The sequence below is a fragment of the Carassius auratus genome, unplaced genomic scaffold (genome assembly GCF_003368295.1).
Source record: "Carassius auratus strain Wakin unplaced genomic scaffold, ASM336829v1 scaf_tig00008137, whole genome shotgun sequence".
NCBI classification, from domain to species: domain Eukaryota; kingdom Metazoa; phylum Chordata; class Actinopteri; order Cypriniformes; family Cyprinidae; genus Carassius; species Carassius auratus.
The window spans coordinates 190966-215923 of record NW_020523909.1 but is presented as its reverse complement, the minus strand read 5'-3'; the positions used below and the strand labels follow the sequence as shown (position 1 = coordinate 215923).

Genomic DNA, 24958 nt, shown 5'->3' with positions numbered 1-24958 from the left:
AGAGAAAAAATGTTAGAGGTTTTTAATCACAGACTAAATGGTTTAGATGGTTTAAAACAATTGAGTTTATGTATTTCTCTTGAATGTGTGTACGGTAACCGTTGCATACATGAAGCAGAAGAAATACATAAACTCAACGCATTGTGGTTGATGTTAAACAATAAAAAAATATTGTTTATATATCATAACTCACTTTCTTTTCAAAACACAATAAACATTCTTATGGGTTTTTTTAACTGCGAACAACGGGTTTGGTTGGAAAATAAAAAATAAATAAAAACATATTATGTTTCTTAGTTAGAATGCTTATAGTTTGTAGTAAAATCACATACATAAGCTAAAACATCTTTCTTTCAAACCATATGTTACGTAACACAGAGACAGGATGTAAACGCAAGGCGTTTTATTAACAAAGCTCAAAAGTCAGGAAGTCACAGAAATACAAGGCAACACAGGGGCGGACACAAGGCAGATGGCACGGTGACACAAGGACCTTGGTGGGCAACGATGATGGTGCTTGCTTCGGTGATGATCCCTCGAATCCCGGTGAGTGCGCAATCCTCGTGAAGGTGAACGAATAATCAAGAGAAGCGTGAAGATCCAAGACGACGAAGACACAGGAAGACTCAGGCAGGAACTAGGACACAGGAAACAGGTACGGGAGCACACCAGGGAGAAACAACGATCTGACAACATGAAACACCAGTTACTGAACTTATATAGGACACAAACAATTGAAACCAGCTGGCGCTGCTGATCATCGCTGATCAGTGACCACGCCCATAGACACACACATAACAAACACGAAAGACGAGAGAGAGAGAGAGAGAGTGAATTCATGAACCGTGACAGTACCCCCTCCCCTACGAACGCCTCTTGGCATTCCCTGATGGTCTTACCTGACGATTGTAATCATCGATAACAGAGTGATCCAAAATGTCTCTAGCAGGAACCCAACTTCTCTCCTCCGGACCGTAACCCTCCCAGTCCACCAGGTACTGAAATCCGCGTCCCCTCCTTCTCGAGTCCAGAATGCGGTTAACCAAATAAGTGGGCTCCCCATCTACGAGACGCGGCGGGGGAGGAACCGGGACAGGCGGATTAATGGGTGCCCAAAACACGGGTTTGATTTTAGATACATGGAAGGCGGGGTGAATTCTCCTGTACGTGGGAGGAAGTTTGAGGCGGACTGCCACCGGACTAATGATCTTGGTGACAGGAAACGGGCCAATAAATTTGGGAGCAAGCTTATTAGAGACGGAACGGAGCGGAATGTTCTTAGTTGAAAGCCACACTTTTTGACCAACGACGTATACGGGAGGCTTTGACCGGTGGCGATCGGCCTTGGCCTTGGCACGCGCCCCCACTTGGAGAAGAGTCTCACGGGCTCTCGTCCAATAGTGGTGACACCTCTGGACGAAGGCGTGAGCGGAGGGGACCGTGACTTCGGATTCCGTACTGGCAAAAACTGGTAGCTGGTAACCTAAGCTACACTCAAACGGAGTAAGGCCCGTAGCTGACACTGGTAACGAGTTGTGTGCGTACTCCACCATAGAAAGTTGTTGGCTCCAAGAGGAAGGATTCTTAGAAACCAAACATCGCAATACTCTCTCCAGATCTTGGTTGGCCCTCTCTGATTGACCATTGCTTTGGGGATGAAACCCAGAAGAGAGAAAGAGAGAAAACTCTTGCCAAAATTTGGACACAAATTGGGGACCCCTGTCGGAGACCACGTCCATCGAGAGGTCATGTAAACGAAAGACGTGATCTATGACAGCAACCGCTGTCTCCTTGGCTGAGGGTAATTTGGGCAAGGGGATAAAATGAGCCGCCTTCGAGAACCGGTCCACGACCATCAAAACGACAATCTTGCCCTGGGAGGGCGGGAGGGCGGTAACAAAATCTAGAGCGATGTGGGACCAGGGTCTCGAAGGGACTGACAGCGGTTGTAGTAACCCATCAGGGGGTCGGTTGGACGTCTTACCAGTGGCACAAACAGAGCAAGCCAAAACAAAACTATGGATATCACGAGCCATTAACGGCCACCAGAATCGTTGCTTAACCAAAAAACTGGTACGATTAACTCCTGGATGACAAGCTATACTGGAGCAATGACCCCACTGAATGACTTCGGACCGATACTCCTCAGGCACAAATAACCGGTTCGGTGGGCAATCGGGCGGAGGCGTTACCCCTTCTAAGGCCTTCGATTCGACCTCCCATCTGAGAGTGGAGACCACTAATGTCTCGGGTAAAATACACTCGGGAGTGGATGTGGTGTCTTTTGCCGGTTCTCAGAAGAATCAAACTCAGTCAGGGATTTTTCTCTCAGAAGAAAAGACTTTATTTTAAGAAAAACAAAGCCGAGAGCTCGTTGCAAGGAGATCTCCCAAAATGTTATTTGGTTTCTCCTTATATACACTATATGGGGCGGTTCCACCTAGTCTACACTTTTCATACATACCCCTAGAGAGGGGAGGCCCTTAATGTATGTCTGACCATATGTTTTTCCTCAGTTTTGTACATTCCAGGGTGTAGGCAACTTTCTATTAGATTTTAGGCCTATGAGATTTTAATAGAATAATAACTAGCAGTAAAAAGGGCTAGATTCACATTGATTATATACTTGATTAATTAAAACCTTACTTATAAAAATCTTCCACATATTCTCCCCTTTGAGACTTAATAAGTCTCACATTTGATTATTCTTATCCAGAGTGCTACTCCATAATCCAGTCATTTTAGTTACACTACCTAGTGACTAAATAAGTCACATTGTATTATCACCAGTGACTAGATTATGAAATTCCACTCTGAGGGATTACTGGACCAAACATCTCTCTCCTTTTTTGTCTAGGAGCGAGTAAAAGATCCAGTCTCCCTAGTTCCTTTTTCTAATAGTACACAATGTTAAAAGCGTGAGCGTGCAATTGGTTCAGCACTTGCCTGTGGTTATCACAGTTATGTATAAAAGACATAAAATACATACATTACATCAATAATTGAATATCACAAGATTATGCAAGTTGATCTTCAGCTCAGATACCTTATGTATCGTAGAGAGCCTCCCTGGGCCAAAGTTCAACTGGCACTTATATCCAGGGTATGGTTCAATTAATGAATCTTTGTTGATTATAATAGATATAATTAATCCACTCTGTGTTTTTGTTTGGTGTGATCCAAACCAGGATTGACTCAAAACCTCCTTTTATTTCACTTCTTGCCTTGAATTTATTAGGAATTCCTCTTGGCTGTCCAATTGAGTCTAAATATACATCTGGGTCTGGCTCGTATCCTCTTTTAGTTCTATTGTCTTCCTTGTTCGTGCTCTGTTCTGTTCCCCATTGTGCCATGCTAACTTCTTGAAGTAACCGTACTCTTACACATATACCTTTCCATCCAACTGGTAAAGAAGGCAATAATATTTCCCCTCCACAGATCCAAAAGAAATCTGCTATTATTAATGATTGATCTTCATAAATTTCTATTGGAGGTAAGGCTATAGTTTGATTTTCACATTTTTCAGGTGCTATCTTACTTCCTTTAGTTGTTCCGAATGCTAAAAGTTCTGGAGCTCTAGAAGGAACTCCTGATTTCCAAGAATTTTTCTTATCTATATACCAAATAATAGCACATCTTCCTTTGAATTTACCCACATCTTGGGTTCCTTTTGGTTTATGGAAACACTCATATTCTTGTTTATAATCTATGCTATACCATTTTGGAATCTCTACTTTTTGTTTTTCAATTTTTATATTTTGACCTATATCTGAATACTGACACCAGGATCCCCAGAGTGGTCTAAAGAAATAATCTGTTAATTTAGGATTTCCTAAAAATCCAAGGCATTCAGCAATACAATATGGCCTGGTAAAATCTGTTAAATGACAAAAGTTTCTCCCAAATTGGGCACATTTTCGGTAGTCATATGGATTTGGTATGGCTACTACTTTGTTTAACGGAGATTTGGAGCACAGCAAGCAATTTTCTTTTCCTGTTTCTTTAGCTGTAAAGGCTGCCCATTTATACCATTCATTATTTTGGGCTGTATCCCATAATGCATCAATTGGACTAACGTCTTCATCACCTTGAACATCATAATCAATGTCTCTACGATTTTTGATTACCATTGGTTCTGTTGAGTTGATCACATTGTCACTTTTGCTCAAAGGTTGTAAAGTCAATTGAAGGGAAGTCAGGTTGCTTTCTATCGGTTGAGTTTGAGTCTGCATTATGAGATGCATTAGGCATAGGATGGTTTTCAGACATGTTGTCAGACTTATTCTCTGTCCTCTCCAGTTTGTCTGACAAGAGGAAAGAGCTCTCGTCAGTTTGCACTTCATCATGTGTCTCTGATTCTTCCTCATTGCTCTCTCCTTCATTGTCTGGTTGTCTGTTTTCCTTTCTTTCTGCCTTTCCTGTGGGAACTCTAGTACAGTGGTTTAGATGATACCAGGTTGTGCTTCCCTCCACTTGGACTGCTGTTGGGGTAGCTCTCACCACTGTGTAGGGTCCTTCTCTCCTGGGCTCATTCCATTTTCTCCGGAATACCCTCAGATAAACTTGGTCCCCTGGAACAACTGGACAGGCCGTCTCCGATTACTCACTGGGCTCTTTTCTTTTTTCCTGTAAATAGATAGCTTTATGTATGGCAGTTAGTTTCTTCATATAAGAGCGAAGTTCCATTTGTTATTGTTCTAGAGGCGGTCCTTTATAGGGACCTCTACAATATGGCACAGGCATGGGTCGACCCGTAAGCATTTCATGTGGTGTTAAGTGCGTGTTCCTGTTAGTTTGCATGCGGTAGCTCATTAGTACGAGCGGTAATGCATCAATCCAATTAAGTTTAGTACTTTCACATATTTTGTTTATTTTGGCCTTGATCACTCCATTAACTCTCTCCACTATCCCTTGTGACTGAGGTCTATAAACGCATCCTACTCTCTGTTTTATTCTTAATTGTTGCAACACTTGTTTCACAGTTTTTTGTATGAATGCCGACCCATTATCTGAACTTATTTCTGATGGAATTCCAAATCTAGGAATTACCTCTCTCGTTAGAAATTTAATTACTGTTCCTGCTCCTAAATCCGCGGATGGTACTGCCTCCACCCATCTGCTAAACCTGTCTATGATAACAAGCATGTATCTTTTGCCTTGTACACGCTTTATCATATCCACATAATCGCATACAAGATGTTTAAAGGGGCCTTCAGGTGTTGGAATATGACCTATTGGTGTCACTATGCCTTTTCTCACATTGTATTTAGCACATACTTCACATGTGGACAAAAATTCATCCACCATTGCATATAAATAAGGAGACCAATATCCTTGCTGTTTAATTTTTCTTACTACTTCTCCCCTTGCACAATGGTCAAAACCATGTGCATCTGTAATAAGAATATTAAGCAGTGAAGTAGGTGCAACAATGTGTCCTTCATGTGTACGCCAGATCTCCTGTGAGTCTTTTTTAGCTCCCCTTTGATGCCACATTGATTGTTCATAGGGGCCTGCTTGTTGTTGAATTCGAATAATGTCATCCAATTGAGGATGAGGTTCGATAAGTACAACAGGTGCTAATACTGCTACTTGACACCCTGAAGCTTTTTTAGCTTCTAAATCTGCTGCATTATTTCCTTTGATGACATAGTCATTTCCCTTCTTGTGTGCTTGACATTTGATTATTGCTAGTCGTTTTGGTTGCATCATAGCAGAAATCAATTGCCCTATTTGTTCACTATGTTGGATGGGAGTCCCATCACTCTTTTTGAAACCTCTTTGTTTCCACACTGCTCCGAATAGATGACATACACCATGAGCATACGCTGAATCTGTAAAAATGTTAGCAGTTTGTCCTTTTGCTAACTGACATGCAGTTGTGAGAGCTTTTAATTCTGCTAATTGAGCAGAGCAGGGCTGTACACAATGTTGTGATATCACAGATTCAAATTCTTTTTTGTTTTTCTTCACTACTGAATACCCTGTATGATTTCCTTCGTGATCCCTAAAGCTAGAACCATCTACAAAGTAAGTTACTTCTGCTTCAGTAATAGGTGTTGATTCTAGATCTGGTCGTAATCGAGTAAATGCCAAGGACTCATTCACACACTCATGAGGTTCTCCTTCGAAAGCCAAAGGAATTAATTCAGCTGGATTAACTGTATGGCATCTTTTAATGGTAACATCTGGGTATGTGAGTAAGGAGGAATATGCTAGAATTCGAGCTTGTGTTAGAACAAATTTCCCTTGTTCTATTAATTCCACAACTTTGTGATGGGTATATATTGTTACTGGATACCCCATAGTTATTGTGGATGCTTTTTCATAGGCGTAATACACTGCAGCTAAACCCTGTTGGTAACATGGTGGGTATCCCTGGGCTACATTGTCTAACTTTGTGCTGTAGTATGCTATAGGCTGTTTTTTCCTCCCACTACAGGTCTCTTGCATTAATACAGCTGATGCATAACCATCAACTCTATTTGCCACATAAAGATGAAACATTTTATCATATTCTGCCATTCCCAGGGCAGGGGCCTGTTGTAATTCTTTTTTTATTGTTTCAAATGCTAGTAAGGCATCTGTGTTCCATTTTAATGGATTGCTTAAATGTTGTAATCCTGCTTGTTTCATCATTTCTCTCAAAGGCCCTGTCTTTACTGCATAGTCTTCTATCCAGTCGGCACTAAAGCCTGTCATTCCTAGAAAAGTCATCATTTGTCCTACTGTCTGAGGTAATGGTGTTTTACTTATACCTTCTAACTGAGCTGGAGCTATAGCTCGTGCACCAAATGCAATTAATCTTCCCAAGTATTCCACTTGAGGCTGGCAATACTGTAATTTGTTTTTAGACACCTTGTGTCCTCCTTGTGCTAATTTTGTCAACACCTTAATTGAGTCTTTGTGACATTGTTCTGGTGAGGTAGAACAGATAATTAAATCATCCATGTATTGTAATAGTGTACCATCTATTACAAGGTCTTCTAAATCAGCCTTCAGAATCTTGTTGAATATATGTGGTGAATGTTTATATCCCTGAGGAAGTCTAGAATATGTATATTGCTTATTTGCATGTGTGAATGCAAACAAATATTTACTCTCTTCTGCAAGCGGTACACTGAAGTAGGCAGAGCAAAGATCAATTACAGTAAAGTATTTGGCATCAGGAGGGACATTTGTCAGTAAAGTGTGTGGGTTTGGTACCTCAGCTGGCATATCTTCCGTTATTTCATTTATTGTTCGTAAATCATGAACAAGTCGCCATCTGGTTTTGTCTGATTTGATTACAGGCATAATTGGAGTGTTACAGTAACTAGTAGTTTCTATCAATACCCCTGCCTTCACTAAGCCTTCAATTGTGTCCTTTATTCCTGCTTCCGCATCTGCCCTTAAAGGATATTGTGCTTTTCTAGGTGTGGCGAGTGGGGCGGGGCCGAGAGGCGTGGGAACGAGGAGTGAGGCCAGGTGTAGTGATTGGAGATGAGCTACACCTGCGCCCCACCGCCAGTATCGAGTCCCACGTAGGAGATGGAAGGATATAAAACTGGAGTGACGACCGTGAAGGACGAGAGAGGACCAGGCCTGGGATATTATTTTATGTTTGCTTTTTATTTGTGCGTGTCAGTCGCCGTGAGGTGCTGACGCGCTGTTTTGTTTATTTTTGAATTATTAAAGTATTTTGATTGTGCGCCGGTTCCCGCCTCCTTCTTCCGGATGTTTAGGAAGTTTGTATCGTTACAGTGGTGCCGAAGCCCGGGAGAAGGAGGGACGCGCTGCTGAAGATCCCTCGCCGCTGTGGTGAATCCGCGGTGGGCTGGAGCGAGTTGCCGGGGACGGGCGAGCTCGCTGCCGACCGCCCACGATATGGAGGGGCGGCTGCCGTCCGTGAGGGAGCGGAGGAGTTGGCGCCGTTCGCCAGGGGGCCGGAGCCTGCCGCCTCCGTGACGGAATCCGGAGGGGCAGGGAACGGGGGACTCCTGCCGCTGCCAAAAATCGGAGGAGCCGTCGCCGTCCACCGGGCGGTGGAGGAGTGTCGTTCCGTCCGCCAAGGGCCGTCCAGTGCCACCGCCGGGCACCGCGGAGGAGATCACCCAGCTGGTGGAGGGCCGAGCAGCAGTGCGTCTGGGAACCGGAATTTTTTTTTTTTTTTTTTCTCTCCTCTCTCGTCCTTGTCTGTCCTACCCCCAGGTTCCTGCAGGTCCCCGTGAGCGGTCCCCCCCCGGAGGGAGGGGGGGGGGGTAGAGCGCAGTCTCGGGACTACCCCCCGTCCTGCGAGGGGCGATGGGGGTATGTGGCGAGTGGGGCGGGGCCGAGAGGCGTGGGAACGAGGAGTGAGGCCAGGTGTAGTGATTGGAGATGAGCTACACCTGCGTCCCACCGCCAGTATCGAGTCCCACGTAGGAGATGGAAGGATATAAAACTGGAGTGACGACCGTGAAGGACGAGAGAGGACCAGGCCTGGGACATTATTTTATGTGTTTGCTTTTTATTTGTGCGCTGTTTTGTTTATTTTTGAATTATTAAAGTGTTTTGATTGTGCGCCGGTTCCCGCCTCCTTCTTCCCGATGAATATGGAGATTTGTATATCGTTACACTAGGCAGACGTGCATTTGGCTTAAGTTGAACTCTTACTGGATTTGCTGATTTTATTAATCCAATATCTGTGTCATGTTGAGACCATAGTTCAGTTGGTACCTGACACTCCATTTCCTTAAATAATTCAGTCTCATTTGTGTTTATTAAATCAGATGCTGTAGTCATCTGTGTCACTTTCTTTTGGCTGATAACTACTTCCTGTGGAATTCCCAGCAAACTGGTTGCACACAGAATTTTGATGTAATTTTTGTCAGCTGAATGAAAAATCAATGGGTTTTCTGTTGATTCCCATTTGCTTTGTTCTGCCCTTTTCATCATTGGTCCTAAATCTTTTGCCTCCCAATTTCTTCCTACATATACTGCAATATGCGGGACAGAGTTATTTACATTGAACCATTTTTTGACAAATTCACCTTCTGGTATGTTTAAAGCTGCTCCCTCCTTACCTATGATGATGTACTGGGAGACTATCTCAATCTGCTGTCATTTTGTTTCTTTTTGCCATTTCTGTTCTATCTTTTCATCCCTTTCTTGATCATACATCATTGTGCAATGAAATTCAGACTTTGATAACTGTGCTTCAGGTATCTGTGCTTCAATAAACTTTCCCCATTTATTGACTGTCTGTTTCACATCTTGTTCTATCTGTCCTATCCAAAAAACATTTGCTTTTGGCTCTGCAACCATCATTTGTTTTTCTGTTCCTATTGAATCAATATATATCCCTTCTGGAGAACACCAAATTTGTAGTCCTAATTTACATAATGCATCTCTTCCTAACAAATTAATAGGAGTTTGATTTGATACCAGAATGGGCATTGTTATACTTTGATCTTTTGTTTGTAGACACACTGGAGCTGTTATGGGAATCAATTGCATTTTTCCCGAGAATCCTATTGTCTTTGCAAATTTTCCAGACAAGGGGAGATGTGAAGCATATTTCAAATTAATGCATGTTAAATTTGCCCCCGTATCAACCAAAAATGGAAATGTATCTCCCTCTATTTTAATCTGCATAATAGGCTCTTGATCAGCTTTTGTTGATAAAATTGGAAGCTGACTCTCCCCGTTAGGATTCTCTGGGCACCCCTAATATCCTGGATTGGGACCTCCCCAAGGGTTTACTGGGCCCTGCACTGGACCCTGAGTAGGCTGTTGCCAGCTCATCCCCCTTCCACCATGAGGTTGCTGTGGCCATTGCTGATTTGGACAGTCAGCTTTGATGTGTCCGGGCTGCGCACAGCCCCAGCACAATGGTGGAGGCCTGTCTCTGCCTCTGCCTCTGCCTCTGCCTCTTTGCTGTATGGGGTTTTTTCTCCATCCCATTTGTCCTGGCTGTTGAGTATAAACATTTATTATGGGCACAGAGTTCAAGTGTTCATTTGGAGGGACTGCTGTAAGTGGGCTTGACTGAATAGTAGGTTGTGGAGCAATTACTGGAGGCATTAAAGTCATTTGTTCTGCTGTCGCATTTGTTACTGAAGCTTGAATATTTTTCTTATTTTTCTTTGTGAGTTCTTCAAGCTGTAATTGAGTTAGTTTACGTTGTAACTCTTTCTCTTGACTTTTGAGTTTTAGTTCATTTTTTCTTTGTTGTTCCACTGCATGAGACACATGGTCACAAAACTCTTTGTGTGTTTTAGAAGTTAAACCGACCAGATCCTCCAGCTTGCTTTTTACTGCTGGCGGCATAGCATCGATCACAGCTTGTCTAAACAATGTTGACATTAATGGGTCTCCCTCGGGATCCCCCTCAGTTTCTTGTTTCCACCTTTTCAGCTGTTTTTGCACATAAGTCATTGGATTCTCTGAATCTCCAATTCCTTCTCCCTTCAGTGATTTAGGATTCAGTCTGATCGGATACTCCGCACGCAATGCCTGCCATACTGCTGGGCGGAATGCATCAAAAACAATCCCATCCATATTGTGAGAGTTCCCTGCTCTGTTTAGAGTCGTTGTAAGAAGAATTTCATCCATCTTTGTCCCTCCAATAATTTTAGCCAGCAGAGCTTTAACATCTCCCACTGCCAATAGCTTTCCCATTGTTTCCTCTTCAAACACTCTAATGAATTTCCCTGCCCCCTCATGAATATCAGGAAGGCGAGTGACAAGCCCCTCGAGGTCCTGTGAAGCCCAGGGGACATACTGTCCCTGCTCACCCTTGATTAAAATTGGGAGCTGTGCGGCCAGTGGTCTAAGTGTCCCTTTATCTCTGCCCTGTTCCCATTTACTGTTATCAAATAACTCCTCTGCCTGATTCTCATCCTCACTACCATAGAACAACTTACTCTTTCCTCTCTCCAACTTATTTCCCTCTCTGATCTTCTTCCCTGATTCTCTAATTTTCTCTTCCATTTCTTCTTCCAAAGCTTGTACTTGTGCTACAATATCTCTATCTTCCCTCCTCTTTCTTTCTAATCCTTCCTCAAACCAGGTTTTATCTTCCTGATTAGCTTTCATTTTTTCTAATGCTGTACGTGCTTGCCTGTAACAATCCAGTTGCAAACTTTCTGCACTTTCCTTTCTGGGCTGCCTCTGTGTTTTTACAGCTGGCTTCTTTTCCTCATCAATCTCTAACTGCCCTTCTAAATCTAGTTCTCCTGTTACCTCCATGGTTCCCTTGAGTATTGGGAACTCTCCTTCTACTGGCAGATAAGGGGGGGGGGGGCTCTGAAAACAACTTTTCTTTTCTCATGTTATCTTTCTCTGCCCCCTTCAAGATTTTCCTGGCCTGTTTTATACTCTTCAACATATCCTCACCTTCTTTTTTAAACAGAGAAATTATCTCTTTCTCTTTTTCCCTATTTGTTTCTCTTTTTTCTCTTTTCATACTGATGCTTTTAGTTTTATAGTTTTTTATCAGAGTTTCCATTTCCTCACACAATGCTACATCAAATGTCCCTTCCTTTGGCCATTTTGTCATCATATTCTTTGTTCTCTTCTGCCATTTTTTTTTTGAGATTTTGTTTATTTGCTCTTTACACAGTGGATATTTTAATCCAATTATTTCCACTGGTGTGGCTGCCATATCTTTATTTATGTTATTACCACCAAAAATTAACTTTTTAGTTTTATAGTCACTTGGTTACAATCTCTTCTTTTCCTTTCACTTAATTTAACTATTTTTACCCCTTACACCCTATTTTTTATTCTTGACTATGTGTCATACCTTTTTGAATTTAGTTTTTATTTTGTCTCATGCATTTATACTTTTTTTATTTATATTATTATTTGACTGTCTATCTTATTTACTCTATTTTATTATCACTTTTTAGATAACTATTTCTAACAATAATTCTTTATTTTTATTTTTTACTTCTCTTCTCTTTCCTTTTTTTTTGTACACCCATGTATTACAATTTTAGTGTGGAAACCTCCTCCCTTGCTCTCACTCCCACTGCACTGGGTTCAGGAAATTTTCTCCCCTTTCACTCAGACATCCAAAATGCAAAACTCTATTATAGATCTCGGTTCAAACTTTATTGATACTATTTTCCTAAACCCATTCACACTTGCTACACTCTTTATTGAGCCAGAGTGCTTATTCTTGCATACTTTTTCCCTTTATCTAAGGGATAATCAGTCATTAATTGTCCTTTTATTATCAAGGCTCATCATACATTCATCCCTCTCAAGTGGATCTGGGTTGAGTCCAATTCTGCCAGTTCACACTTAAGTGAAGGTCCAGGAACGGTGCTCAACCCTTACCCACCCAATACGGAATTTATTTGTTCATACATTCATCACCATTCACAAATTCATTCGTCCGGACACAGATACATCCACACAACAAAACACAGCTCTTCCTAGAGCTCCTTAAGGGCCCACCTATTTCTGTCCTTCGAGAATTTCACCTATACTTTCTCAAAGCGGTATCCGTGGGACTTTTCCTCGCGATTCCTTAATCTGCTTATCCGTTTATCACTGTCCTACTTGGTACAGCTATCCAATAAACACAGATTATACAATGCTTTTTGCCTACACCATTTTTGTTTTAAATCTAGGTTACCTTACAAGGCTTTCCTATTAATAAACCAAATATGTGCATGCAGTTATTTCTTCTGGAGTAAAACCCCCTTTTTCAATTTGGATATCCTATTTTTTTTTCTAAATTTGGAAGAGTAGATTTTAAGTGTCCTTACCACTCAGAACTGACCTCAACCAACACAAACGAATTTTATAAGCAAAAATGCTTACCTTGTTTTATGGTGGCCACCCGGTTGTGTTGATCATCGGTCAGCTCAAAAGCGGCTGTCCACTCTGCCACTCTTGTCCAGTCCCATCTGGGGTGCCAAATCTGTGGTGTCTTTTGCCGGTTCTCAGAAGAATCAAACTCAGTCAGGGATTTTTCTATCAGAAAAATATGGGGCGGTTCCACCTAGTCTACACTTTTCATACATACCCCTAGAGAGGGGAGGCCCTTAATGTATGTCTGACCATATGTTTTTCCTCAGTTTTGTACATTCCAGGGTGTAGGCAACTTTCTATTAGATTTTAGGCCTATGAGATTTTAATAGAATAATAACTAGCAGTAAAAAGGGCTAGATTCACATTGATTATATACTTGATTAATTAAAACCTTACTAATAAAAATCTTCCACATGGACGGGCGTTCAGAATGGTCAAAAATGCGAGATAAAGAATCGGGTTTGATGTTCTTGGAACCCGGGCGGTACGAAAGAGAAAAGTCAAAACGGCCGAAAAAAAGTGCCCACCGAGCCTGCCTAGAGTTGAGTCTTTTAGCAGTTAAGTTCTTATGATCAGTCCAAATGATAAAAGGTACCCCTGACCCTTCTAGCCAGTGCCACCATTCCTCCTGTGCTAACTTGACTGCCAACAACTCTCTGTTACCAATGTCATAATTGTGTTCGGCAGGAGATAAACGATGAGAAAAGAACGCGCAAGGGTGCATCTTATCGTCTGGGAAAGAACTGCTCCTACCCCCACCTCTGACGCATCGACCTCCACCACGAACTGACGTGATGGATCAGGGGCAACGAGAATGGGAGCCGAAACGAAGCGACTCTTAAGTTTGGCAAATACATCCTCCACTGTATCGGACCACCTGAACGTCGTTCTGGGGGAGGTCAAGGCGGTCAGAGGAGCGACTAGTTGGCTGAAGTTACAAATAAAACGTTGATAAAAATTGGCGAAACCCAGAAACCTCTGTAGGGCCTTACGGGAATCTGGACTTGGCCAATCTATCACAGCCTTAACCTTGTCAGGATCCATACGCACTCCCTCAGACGAGACGATGTACCCCAAAAAGGGGACAGACTGTGCATGAAAAACGCATTTCTCCGCCTTGACAAAAAGCCCATTCTCTAGCAACCTCTGAAGCACTCGTCTGACGTGCTGAACATGTTCCTGGAGAGAAAAGGAAAAGATCAATATGTCATCCAGGTAAACATATATGAATTGATCAACCATATCTCTCAGCACGTCATTGACGAGTGCTTGGAAGACCGCGGGTGAGTTGGAAAGCCTGAAGGGCATAACCAAGTATTCAAAGTGCCCTCTAGGGGTATTAAATGCGGTCTTCCATTCATCTCCCTCCCTTATGCGAACCAAATGATAAGCATTACGTAAATCCAATTTTTTGAAGATGGATGCTCCCTGCAACCGTTCGAAAGCTGAAGACATCAACGGCAACTGGTAAGTATTCTTTACCGTGATGTTGTTCAACCCTCGATAATCAATGCACGGTCGAAGAGATCCATCCTTCTTCCCCACAAAAAAGAACCCCGCCCCCGCTAGAGATGAGGAAAGTCTAATGAATTTGGATGCTAGAGAATCAGAAATATATTTCTCCATAGCCTCCCTCTCTGGAACAGAAAGTGAATATAACTTGCCCTTAGGCGGAGACTCACCTGGAACTAAATCTATGACACAGTCATAGGGACGATGAGGAGGAAGAGAAGCAGCACGAGACTTACTGAACACTTCTCTCAGGTCCTGGTACTCCCTGGGCACGTTAGACGAATTCACCACCTCCTCCTGGAACACAGACACAGGTACAGATGAACACGCAGACACTAGACAAGACTTATGACAATCGTCACTCCACATGGAGATGGAACTGTGCCCCCAATCAACTCTGGGATTGTGACGTGTAAACCAAGGATATCCGAGTACAATGGGTGCAAGGGGTGAATGCATGAGTAGGAATGTTATTGTCTCAGTGTGGTTGCCAGATGTGATGAGGGTGATGGGTTCAGTGGTATGAGTAATGTTAGGAAGTTGTAGTCCATTGAGAGCACTGACAGAAATCTGATGTGTGAGGGGGGTGATAGGAACGTGAAGGTGGTGATCCAGTTCAACATCAATAAAATTATCTTCCGCCCCTGAATCCAGTAAAGCCCGGGTGTCATGAGTGTTGGTTGCCCACCTTAGTCTTACCGGAAGGAGAGTAGCTGATGATGGTGAGGATGAGGTCTTCCCGGTGGAGATCCCACCCGATAGTTGCCTCATTGTTACTATCGGGCTTGGTCTTTTAACGGGCACGAGTGAACGAAGTGACACGCCCACCCCCACCCCCCCGCAGTACAAGCAAAGTCTTTGGGACCTCCGCCGTTCCGTCACGTTTTTACACACCTATGATGGGAAATGCCACGGCATTTAACAACGGGTTGGTAAAACGGTTCGGCCAAATAGGAAATAAGCATATACGTCTTTAACTCCTGAAACATCTGCCTCATATTTTAGAGTGGTTAAGATGGTTTATGAAATATATCAATTAAAGCTGTACGTGTGTGAAAAAATATTCAGATGCAACATTTTCATAATTAACTGCAATTTAATAATTTTTCTCTGTGACTCTAACTGATTACATTTATTTTTGTAATCAAATGATATATTTTAGCTATATGTAACTAGTTGACCCCTAACACTGATTATGCATTCTAACAATAATAGGTGGTGAAAGAGCTGATTAACCTCTTTAACTTAAAAAATGCGTACAATGTCCGCAAACAAGGGTTTGTTCATAAAACAACCTAGTCCCCCGACTTGAAAGCACCGTAACAAGTATAGCCATTGCAGAAATGTATTATAGAAATGCAGTAAGATAAACTCTGGATGCACGATTGACCGACTTATCACATGTTTACCATATTATTACAATGCCCTGCTTACCTAGTTTTATGATGAAATATGTCTGTAAAAATAAACAAACATACACACAATCTCCAGAATGGGGGACTGATGATGGGTTCATCATTTCACGATGAAGACAGACTGGATATTCAGACCGCAGCAGCAGGACACGATTGTCTTTTTCTAAAGATAAAGACAATTATTTGGTTTCAGGACACACAAATCCTAATGGTTCACAAGATAACATAACAACGGTTGCTTCATTACAGCATTGTCTAACCTATTTTAGCCTGTTTTAGCACATGTATATCGTATTGTTGAATATAGTCGTTTAGTCTAAATATGTGTTGTTATTTTATTGTTGTTATATGTATTATGTGTTTTTTGTTTTACAATTTTACAAAGGGGTTAAATTTAATACGTTTAACCAATACCTCATTCAAGCTATGTAGAGGTTCAGGTCAGGGAACTACAATACCCATCACACACCTCAGGCTTCAAACATGGCCGTCGTGGAGGCGTACTCATATTGTATGTGGCAACGCTCTAAATCATTGGACATCTGATTAAACGCATGGGCAGATAACCTAAATAAATAGACGCACATTTCTACGCTGTATGTGAAGTATATGCTCCTTCCATGTTGTGATGTTACAAACCCTCTTTTTTGTTATCTGTTTTAGTGATGCAAAGTTCGATTCACTTATGAAAAATTATTCATTTGGACAATTTGGTTCAATGAACCGATTCATAGGGACCTTAAGTCATTTTCGTAGTTAGAGTCAGTACACATTTTTTTTTCTTCTAACAACTCAAAAGACTCATTTTATTTCCGTGAATCATCTAAATAAATTTAATTATGTGAACACATATTGGTGGTTATTATCTTTTGTTCATTTAAGTTAATGTTGAATCATCTAAATAAAGTTAACTGTGTGAACACATATTGGTGGTTATTGTCTTTTGTTCATTTAAGTTAGTGATGTTTGTGTTCGCAGTTTTATGCACAGTCATCAGTTTTTAGTCAGTTACAAAAGTGTCAGGCACTAAGTTTTTGTATTTTTAACTAACCTAATTATGACAGAGTTACAGGTTTTGGTTGTTTTCGGTGAGTGTAAGCAGGGAAAACTTAAATGTGACCGTCGAGTAACGTTAACTACTCAAACGAAGACAAACTGTGTAAGTGTTCATTAAGATGCCGAAATGAAAATAAGCGTACAAATATTCATAATGACAATAAGTACAATATACCTTAAAACACAATAGCCCCTGCTAAGTACACCTAAAATTTGTGGTGAGATATTTACATTTACATTTATTCATTTAACAGACGCTTTTATCCAAAGCGACTTACAGATGAGGACAGTGGAAGCAATCAAAAACAACAAAAAGAGAAATGATATATAAGTGCTATAACAAGTCTCAGTTAGGTTAACACAGTACACGTAGCATGTCATTTTAAATAATATAATAAATAAAAAGAAAACATATTAAATAAAAAAAGAATAGAGCAAGCTAGTGTTTGAGGTCTTTACACACATGTAAAAACCGCAATGTTTTTCATAGCGTTACACTTTGAAACCAGAACAATATTTTTCCATGACATTGTTAGCTCTTTTTGTTTGAATCTATTTACCGCAGTTTCACCATCCTAATTGCAATGGTTTGGTCTTACGCTCAGTGCCTTATACGTTGTGTTTCCTAGTTTTTGCTCTCTTGTTAGTGCATCTCTTTGTTCATACAAAGCAATATTTCTGTGAATTTGGGTATTAAAATATTGCTTTTAACATCGTCTTCATTCGAGACGTTTACTTAACATCATTATATTATCCTAGTTTATATCAGATATAAGATATGTCGCTTATTAATTATTATTGAATTGTTAACAAACAAAGTTTCTGAACTCAGAGATTCTAATTTATGTGATGAAGGATTTTGAAAACTCTGACGGTCATTAGCAGGGGCGCAACTATCCAGTGTTAGAAGGATTTTAAAACTCTGATGGTCATTAGCAGGGGCGCAACTATCCAGTGTTAGAGGGGTATGCAGCAAAACATTATATATATATATATATATATATATATATATATATATAAAACAAAAATACAGCACAGGAAATAATTAACATATTCATGAACGTGGACAATTTACATACAGCATTTCATCATTTGATTGTACCTAAATTTTATCCAGTTTTTGTTTATGACCATTTAAACTTTAGACACTTATTCTCCCTTTTTTTTTTTAAACAGGTGCGATTTACCATTGCGACAATACCTCAATCTTTCTAGAGTTACAACTTCAGATATCATAGATTTCCACATCTGAGTAGAGGGGGCATCACTACCAACCCATTTGACCATTATTTTTAATCAAGAGCAGTGAGTGATTTCTTTGTCGTTGCTGTTTTTTATTGATATAAAGACTGTCACTTTAAGACAATGCACTGATACAGTGGCCTACTTTCAGCTGGCTATGTCTGCTATAGGATACTTACCAAGACGGCCATTTTGACATAATTTTTGTCTGAATTTGTCCATTTAAATAAAATACTTCAGAGAGATCTTATATTTGCGAGCGTTCTGAGGCACGGGTTTGCGAGCTTCTGATGAGTGCATGCACAAATCTTCTCACTGCGCGCGCGTGCTCGTGTCCTCTGCCTCTTAAATGTTTAAACTGACAAAGCTTAAATTAGTTTAGTTTAAACACAGATATCAACGTGTGCTGTTTAGGTCTCATCTGTGCACACGCTATCAACACCCGGGTGATGACGGAATAAATGACAGCTCATTTTCCAGTTTTACATATTCTCCGAGCATAGACGTCACATTTTAAATCCTACCTGTTGCCTTTCACCAATCACTTATTAACCTGCTGTCACATCCCTTGATATGCCATCTCCTTTTCCCTCTTTCTTTTTCTATTTTTAGCCCCCCGAGAGCTTTTTTTTGTTTTTATCTATCTTTTTCGAGTTTCAGCGACAACGCACTAACGTTACTGCTGCTTACTCAGCGCTCACGGCGCCTCACCCACTCGCGAGGTTCTATGTCTAAATTCTATGATGGAATATTATGAGGGCACTGTTAGTCCTCTAAACTTTATATATATATATATATATATATATATATATATATATATATATAATGTATGTGATTTTACTACAAACTATAAGCATTCTAACTAAGAAACATAATATGTTTTTATTTATTTTTTTATTTTCCAACCAAACACGATGTTTGCTGTTAAAAAAGTCATAAGAATGTTTATTGTGTTTTGAAAAGAAAGTAAGTTATGATATATAATAATATTTTTTTATTGTTTAACAACAACCACAATGCGTTTGAGTTTATGTATTTCTTCTGTTTCATGTATGCAACGGTTACCATACACACATTCAAGAGAATTACATAAACTCAATTGTTTTAAACAATCTAAACCATTTAGTCTGTCATTAAAAACCTCTTACATTTTTTTTCTTCATGCGTCCATTTTCATCTGTCTCTGGACTCTTGCTAAAAACATTTGAGTGCTGACATGAATCCTACATGAAAGCTAAAAAATAATACTTTTTTAAAACTATTTTAAACATCATGGTTAACAACACCATTTGGAAAGTGAGAAAGGACGTCTTATCTATTGTATAAACTTCTGTGAGACATTTGTAGCAACAAACACTTTTGGTTTCAATGAAAACTTGACAACTCATTTTCAATCTAATATAGGTATTTTCGTGTTTGTGACCTATTTTGTTTTTTGTGTATTTATGTACTTGTTTGAGTGTATATTTGTATTTGTTTGGTTACATGTTCATGTTTTCTGTATGTTTACATTTGTGTGTGTGTGTGTGTGTGTGTGTGTGCTTATGATTGTATGGTTGTGTTTGTGTACTTGATTGCATTCTCAGTACGTCTATGTTGATGTTAACAATATTTTGTTAAACAACATTTTTCTATGGTCTAACTTGTTAAAAGATTTCACATCCTTTTGACCAGTAAATGAACTTTCAGCTAACCTTGCGATCACAGGCCTAAGCCATAAAGTTGAAATTGTCACCTTTTGATCACTGAATACACAAAACATTATTTTTTTTATTTTTTTTACTTTAGCTGACCTGCAGCACACCATTTACAACACCAGAACCCCGGAAAACGAATTAGATTACAGTTGAGTTGCTAACCCCAAAAACCTTTAGATGTTTTACAATCTTTGCTGACATGGTCATAACATTAAACACAAAGACATCAGATGCCAGATGCCAGAAACCAGACACGTTTTTACACACTTCTTGAGATGAAATATTTAGCCTTTCCTGTAATGTTGTTAAAGTTTCTTTGGCAAGAAAAGTCCATCTTGACTTACCACATAAACGCATGTTTTAATTGATATAGCAACATATAGCAATGCCAGAAGTTAATATTGACAAGGTAAAATACATATTAAAGGATTTAGACCACTAAAGTATGTGTGAGTGACTTATTAAAATGTAGAACTTTTGTTGAGATGGAAATAAAATCGTATAGGTTAACCTAATTTTAAAGTAAAAACATTGGTTGCTTTGAACATTAACACAGAAAGGTATACATTACTGGTAGATTTCCAAATACGGTCTAAGATTACACTCAATTTTCGTTCACACTCTGTACATCATAAAAAAAGTAAAATAAATAAAACAACACTGAAGAAAAAATTAAAATAAAAATATATATAAAGATAAAGAAAGAAAGAAAGTAGAGGAGTAACAGATTTTCACATTAAGAAACCAAAGTCCTCTAATGAAGAATACAAAAAATCTTGCTTTGGGACTTTTCATTCCTTTTAACATCTCCAAATACATCACAAATTCCTCTTTAAATGCCACTAAACGTGAGGGGAGTTTTGAAAAACATACATTTATGAATGTACAATTTCATGCCAGAAGTTAATATTAACAAAATAAAATATATATCCAATGATTTAGGCTACTAAAGTAAGTGTGAGTGGGTTATAAAAAAAACAAAAAAACAACAAGGACTGCTTAGATTAAAAATAAAGACCATATAGGCTAACCTAGTTTTAAAGTAACTCATATACATATATGTATCTATAGATCCTGAAACAGTCCATATATGTTCCAAGGTTAGGTATAGAATACCAGAAAGAACATCTAATCATCCTTCTGTTTATACTACAGAAATGATTGTCATATTTTTGGCTCTTCAGTGGGTTGAACACATTAATATACCTAAAGTAGTCATATGTTCAGACTCATTTTCAGTACTATCAAGTTTAAAAAGTGGCGAATCTTCAACTAGACATTTTGTCAGTAATTTTACAGAGTTTGTTCAGAATACAAGCAAAAACAAATATTTAATTTGTATAGATACCTGCACACATAGGAATAGAAGGTAATGAATAGTGGATCAGATAAAAGCATTAAAATGTCAGACATCGTATTTAGTACTACAATGAGTAAATTAAAAATAAAAGGACTAATTAAAAAAAAAAAAAAAATGGGATGGTGAGAATAAAGGACGACATTTCTATAATATTCAAAGACCAGTTGGAAATGAAAGGAGAATTTGGGGGATAGAAAGCAAGATCTCGCCATAGAATTGACCCATTGCACTTAATCAGTCATTATTTATAAGAGGAAAGACATTCTGAGTGTGTGAGCGGTGCTGGGAGGTTTTTTTTTACCGAAGGCTTTGCAAATTCTGCTGGGTTATCTTTTTATTTTCTTTTGTTTAACTCTCTGTCAGTAACAGTCTAGATTTTTTTAAATTGTAGTTAGTGGTAAAGTACAGCATAGTTTTGACAACTATCTTGTGCTGATGTTTTAAAGACGGGGTCCAATGTATTTTCTTTGAGTTCAGCGTAAATGCCTACCTTTTTTTCTTTTGTTTTAACTTTTTCTAACACTGTGACAAACAGCAACTTTTCTGGTTTGTAACATTTGTTTGCGTTCGCTTTTTTTTTTTTTTTTTTTGAGTCGATCTAACGTTACCGGAGACGTCGTAACACTTTGCTGGGTGATCTTTTTATTATCTTTCGTTTAACTTTCTGTCAGTAACAGTCTAGATTTTTTTAAATTGTAGGTAGTTGTAAAGTACTGCATAGATTTGACAAGTATCTTGTCCGATGTATTTTCTTTGAGATCAGTGTAAATGCCTACTTTTTTTTTTTAATTTTGTTTTAACTTTTTCTATCATCGTGACAAACAGCAACTTTTCTGGTTTGTAACATTGCTTTACGTTAGCTTTGTTTTTTTGTTTTTTTACGTTACCAGAGATGTCGTAACACTTTGCTGTGAGATCTTTTTTTTCTTTTGTTTAAAGTGTAACTAAACCCCTGGTCAGAGCCTGACTCCACCCACTGACAATATTTGAAAAATGCTGAAAAGTGGGCAGATCACAGCGGAGATAGAGAGGACGAACCTAGGGCGGGGCTGAGCGAGTGTGGCGTGACCTGAGACCCGCAGTGACGGATTGATTGACAGCTGCTGTCAGAGACGCTAAAATGGAGAGTGACTGTAATGACACAAGTAGCTTTGCAACAGAGCGATCATTTGAAGTAGAGGACTTTTCTCCCCCACTTTCACCTGAAGTGGAGGGTGTCGAGGTGTCTGTTCATATCAATTCGAGCCGCAGGCTCAAACTGCGGTCTTAACTCCCGCACCACGTCGCGAGCTGTGTGGAGAAGCCCATTTCCATCTCCATTGTGTTGGAGAAGCAGTCCCGTGTAAAATGCAGTTTGCACACTCCAGCTCTAGGGGGGAACTCACAGTCTTCCAGGTCAAGTGCATGCAACCACTGGCGCCTAATTTTTAATTCTGCTGGTAAACTATGCAGTCCAGCAGTGCTGTCGCAACCAGCAACACACCTCCGTACCATCCTGACCACTGTACTAAATACAGATAAATCTACGCTTACTTGAAGATCTAAATAACTATATAATTGCTATGCTAAATAGATGCTATAGTAGTCTATCCTGATCATTTTCAATACTCGCAATTCCAACTCCTGACTCACTAGTGATTTTGACCGAACAAGATGGTTTTATACTGCCAAGGGCGTGGTAGCTCGTACCAAGGGGCGTGGTGCCTGCCACTGCTTACGTCACTTGCAATTGCAACATCCAATAGGAAAAAACAACTGCAGTAGCCACCGTTCAACCTGAAGAGGGCAGCACAGATGTTTTTACACCATATATTGTAGAATTAAAACTTTTTATACTCAAATGTCAAAAAAGTTACCTGAATCAATGAAAAGCACTTATAAAGCCCCATTCTTATAGATCATTAACTAAAAAAAGTTGGTTTAGGGTTTAGTTACTCTTTAACTCTCTGTCAGTAATAGTATCGATTTTTTAAATTGTAGTTAGTGGTAAAGTACTGCAAAGATTTGACAAGTATCTTGTCTGATGTATTTTATTTTAGATCCGTGTAATGCATACCTCTTTTTCTTTTGTTTGAACTTTTTTCTAACATCGTGATAAACGCCAACTTTTTCTGTTTTGTTTCGCTGCTTTACATTCGCTTCTTTTTTCAGTCTGAGGTAAGGTACAAATGCTATAAAACTCTGTAACCTAGTTTTCTAGCTGGAAACAAAACACCTTTTTAAATTGTAATGCTACAAGCTCTCACATCTTTTTCACGTGTTGCTTAACGAAAACATATCTGATGGTTTTTTGACTTGTTTGGTTGTTTTAGATAAATAACCAGTAACCTAGTTTTCTTTTTATTTAATTTGTAACAACTTTAACAAGGTTTTTACATTGTCTCCATTTCGTCTGTGTTTATAACCTTTATCTTGAAATGTACTGTGTACTTAAAACCTTAATAAAAACTTCTCTTATACAATTTTCACGATTTCACATAAAAGTATTGTATTATCCCCATTTCATTTTTATTATTTTTTTTTATAAAAGAATAAATAAATAAACACACACACACACACACACACACACATATATATATATATATATATATATAAATGCATAAAACAAAAACTCCCATTCAACCCAATTGCATGCTTTTTGCGCATCTAAAGAAAGTAATTATTTGTTATTAACTATGTGGATATGAATCATAAATCTTTTTTATTTTATGTATTAAGATTAATATGTATTAAGATTATTATGCACAGAGCATTTATATTATAATTTATATTAATTAATGTGCTAATTAGAAAGCAAATGAGTCTTTATTCATTGTACCTGTCTTTTTTTTCTTCTTTTTTTTAAGAGAGAGAGCTTGTCTATGGTGGATCTTGTCAGCTCTATGGGGATGAAACCTTTTCCATGATATACACAAATTCTGTAATATTACTGAACCTGCTGCATTGTGCAGGTATAGATTCCATGCAGGCCTGCCTAAGATTCAGTCTTTCTTTCTTTGTACAGGCTGACATCCGTTCAAGAGAATACCTGCGTTGCCATGTCCTGGCCCCTGACATTACCTAGATGAACAGATGGAGAGAGAGGAGATAATGCTGTGATGCTTACATTGTATTAACAGTGTTAAATTTTCATTTAAACTGTTATTCTGGAATCCAGGAATTTACCATGCTAGTGGATTTGTAATAGACTTTTCTTTCTTTTTCCCCCCTTTTTTTAGACAGACTTTCTTTTTTCTGGATCTATAAAAAAGGATAATAGTACAAAAGTAGGGCTGGGCTATTTAGCTTCATGTTCCACTGTCACCATGATTTCATATAAATAAAAGATTGTAAGAACAGCACACTTTACCAAGCAGATCTATTAAGTGAGTTTTGGGTACATTATGACAATAATGTAGTGAATGGAGGGGGGAAAAGTAAAAGAAGAGAAAAATTTGCTAATGCACTTTTCCCCTTGATATTTGTAATCACCAGGATTCCTTACTACTTTACTTCATTTTTTTACTTCATTTTTTTTACATAATTTACTTCAGTTCTTTCCTATTTCAGTTTGTTGTATAGCCTATTCTGCACACTGCTGCATTTAGTTTAAATTTGCATATAAATTACTTTTCACGTTGTAAATGTCCACTATAAATAAATAAAGATATAAATTAGTGGTGGGCCTTTATCGCCGTTAACGTGCTGCATTAACGCGAGACTCTTATCGGGTGATAAAAAAAATATCGCTGTTAATCTATTCTCAAAGTTGGTTTGGGAGCTGGGTCTATACTAAGCAAGCTATAATGACTTTCACCTTGATATTTTATATAACCGACTGGCGGAGGCCAGCCTAAAAAGATGCTCAAGACAGTTGACGGGCAACTGCTGCGCATCGTCACGAAAGCTTA

General features: G+C 39.2%; 1 protein-coding gene across 1 annotated transcript in view; it reads left to right on the top strand.

Annotated features, from left to right (window-relative positions):
* LOC113071792 (endonuclease V) overlaps positions 1-24737 on the top strand; it is a 197528-nt gene extending 172791 nt beyond the window's left edge. Inside the window, exon 9 of the mRNA XM_026245105.1 lies at positions 24073-24737. Within this exon, the coding sequence (XP_026100890.1) occupies positions 24073-24132 (60 nt within the window). The 3' untranslated portion in view covers positions 24133-24737. The remainder of the gene's footprint in view (positions 1-24072) is intronic.
* The last annotated feature ends 221 nt before the right edge of the window (positions 24738-24958 follow it).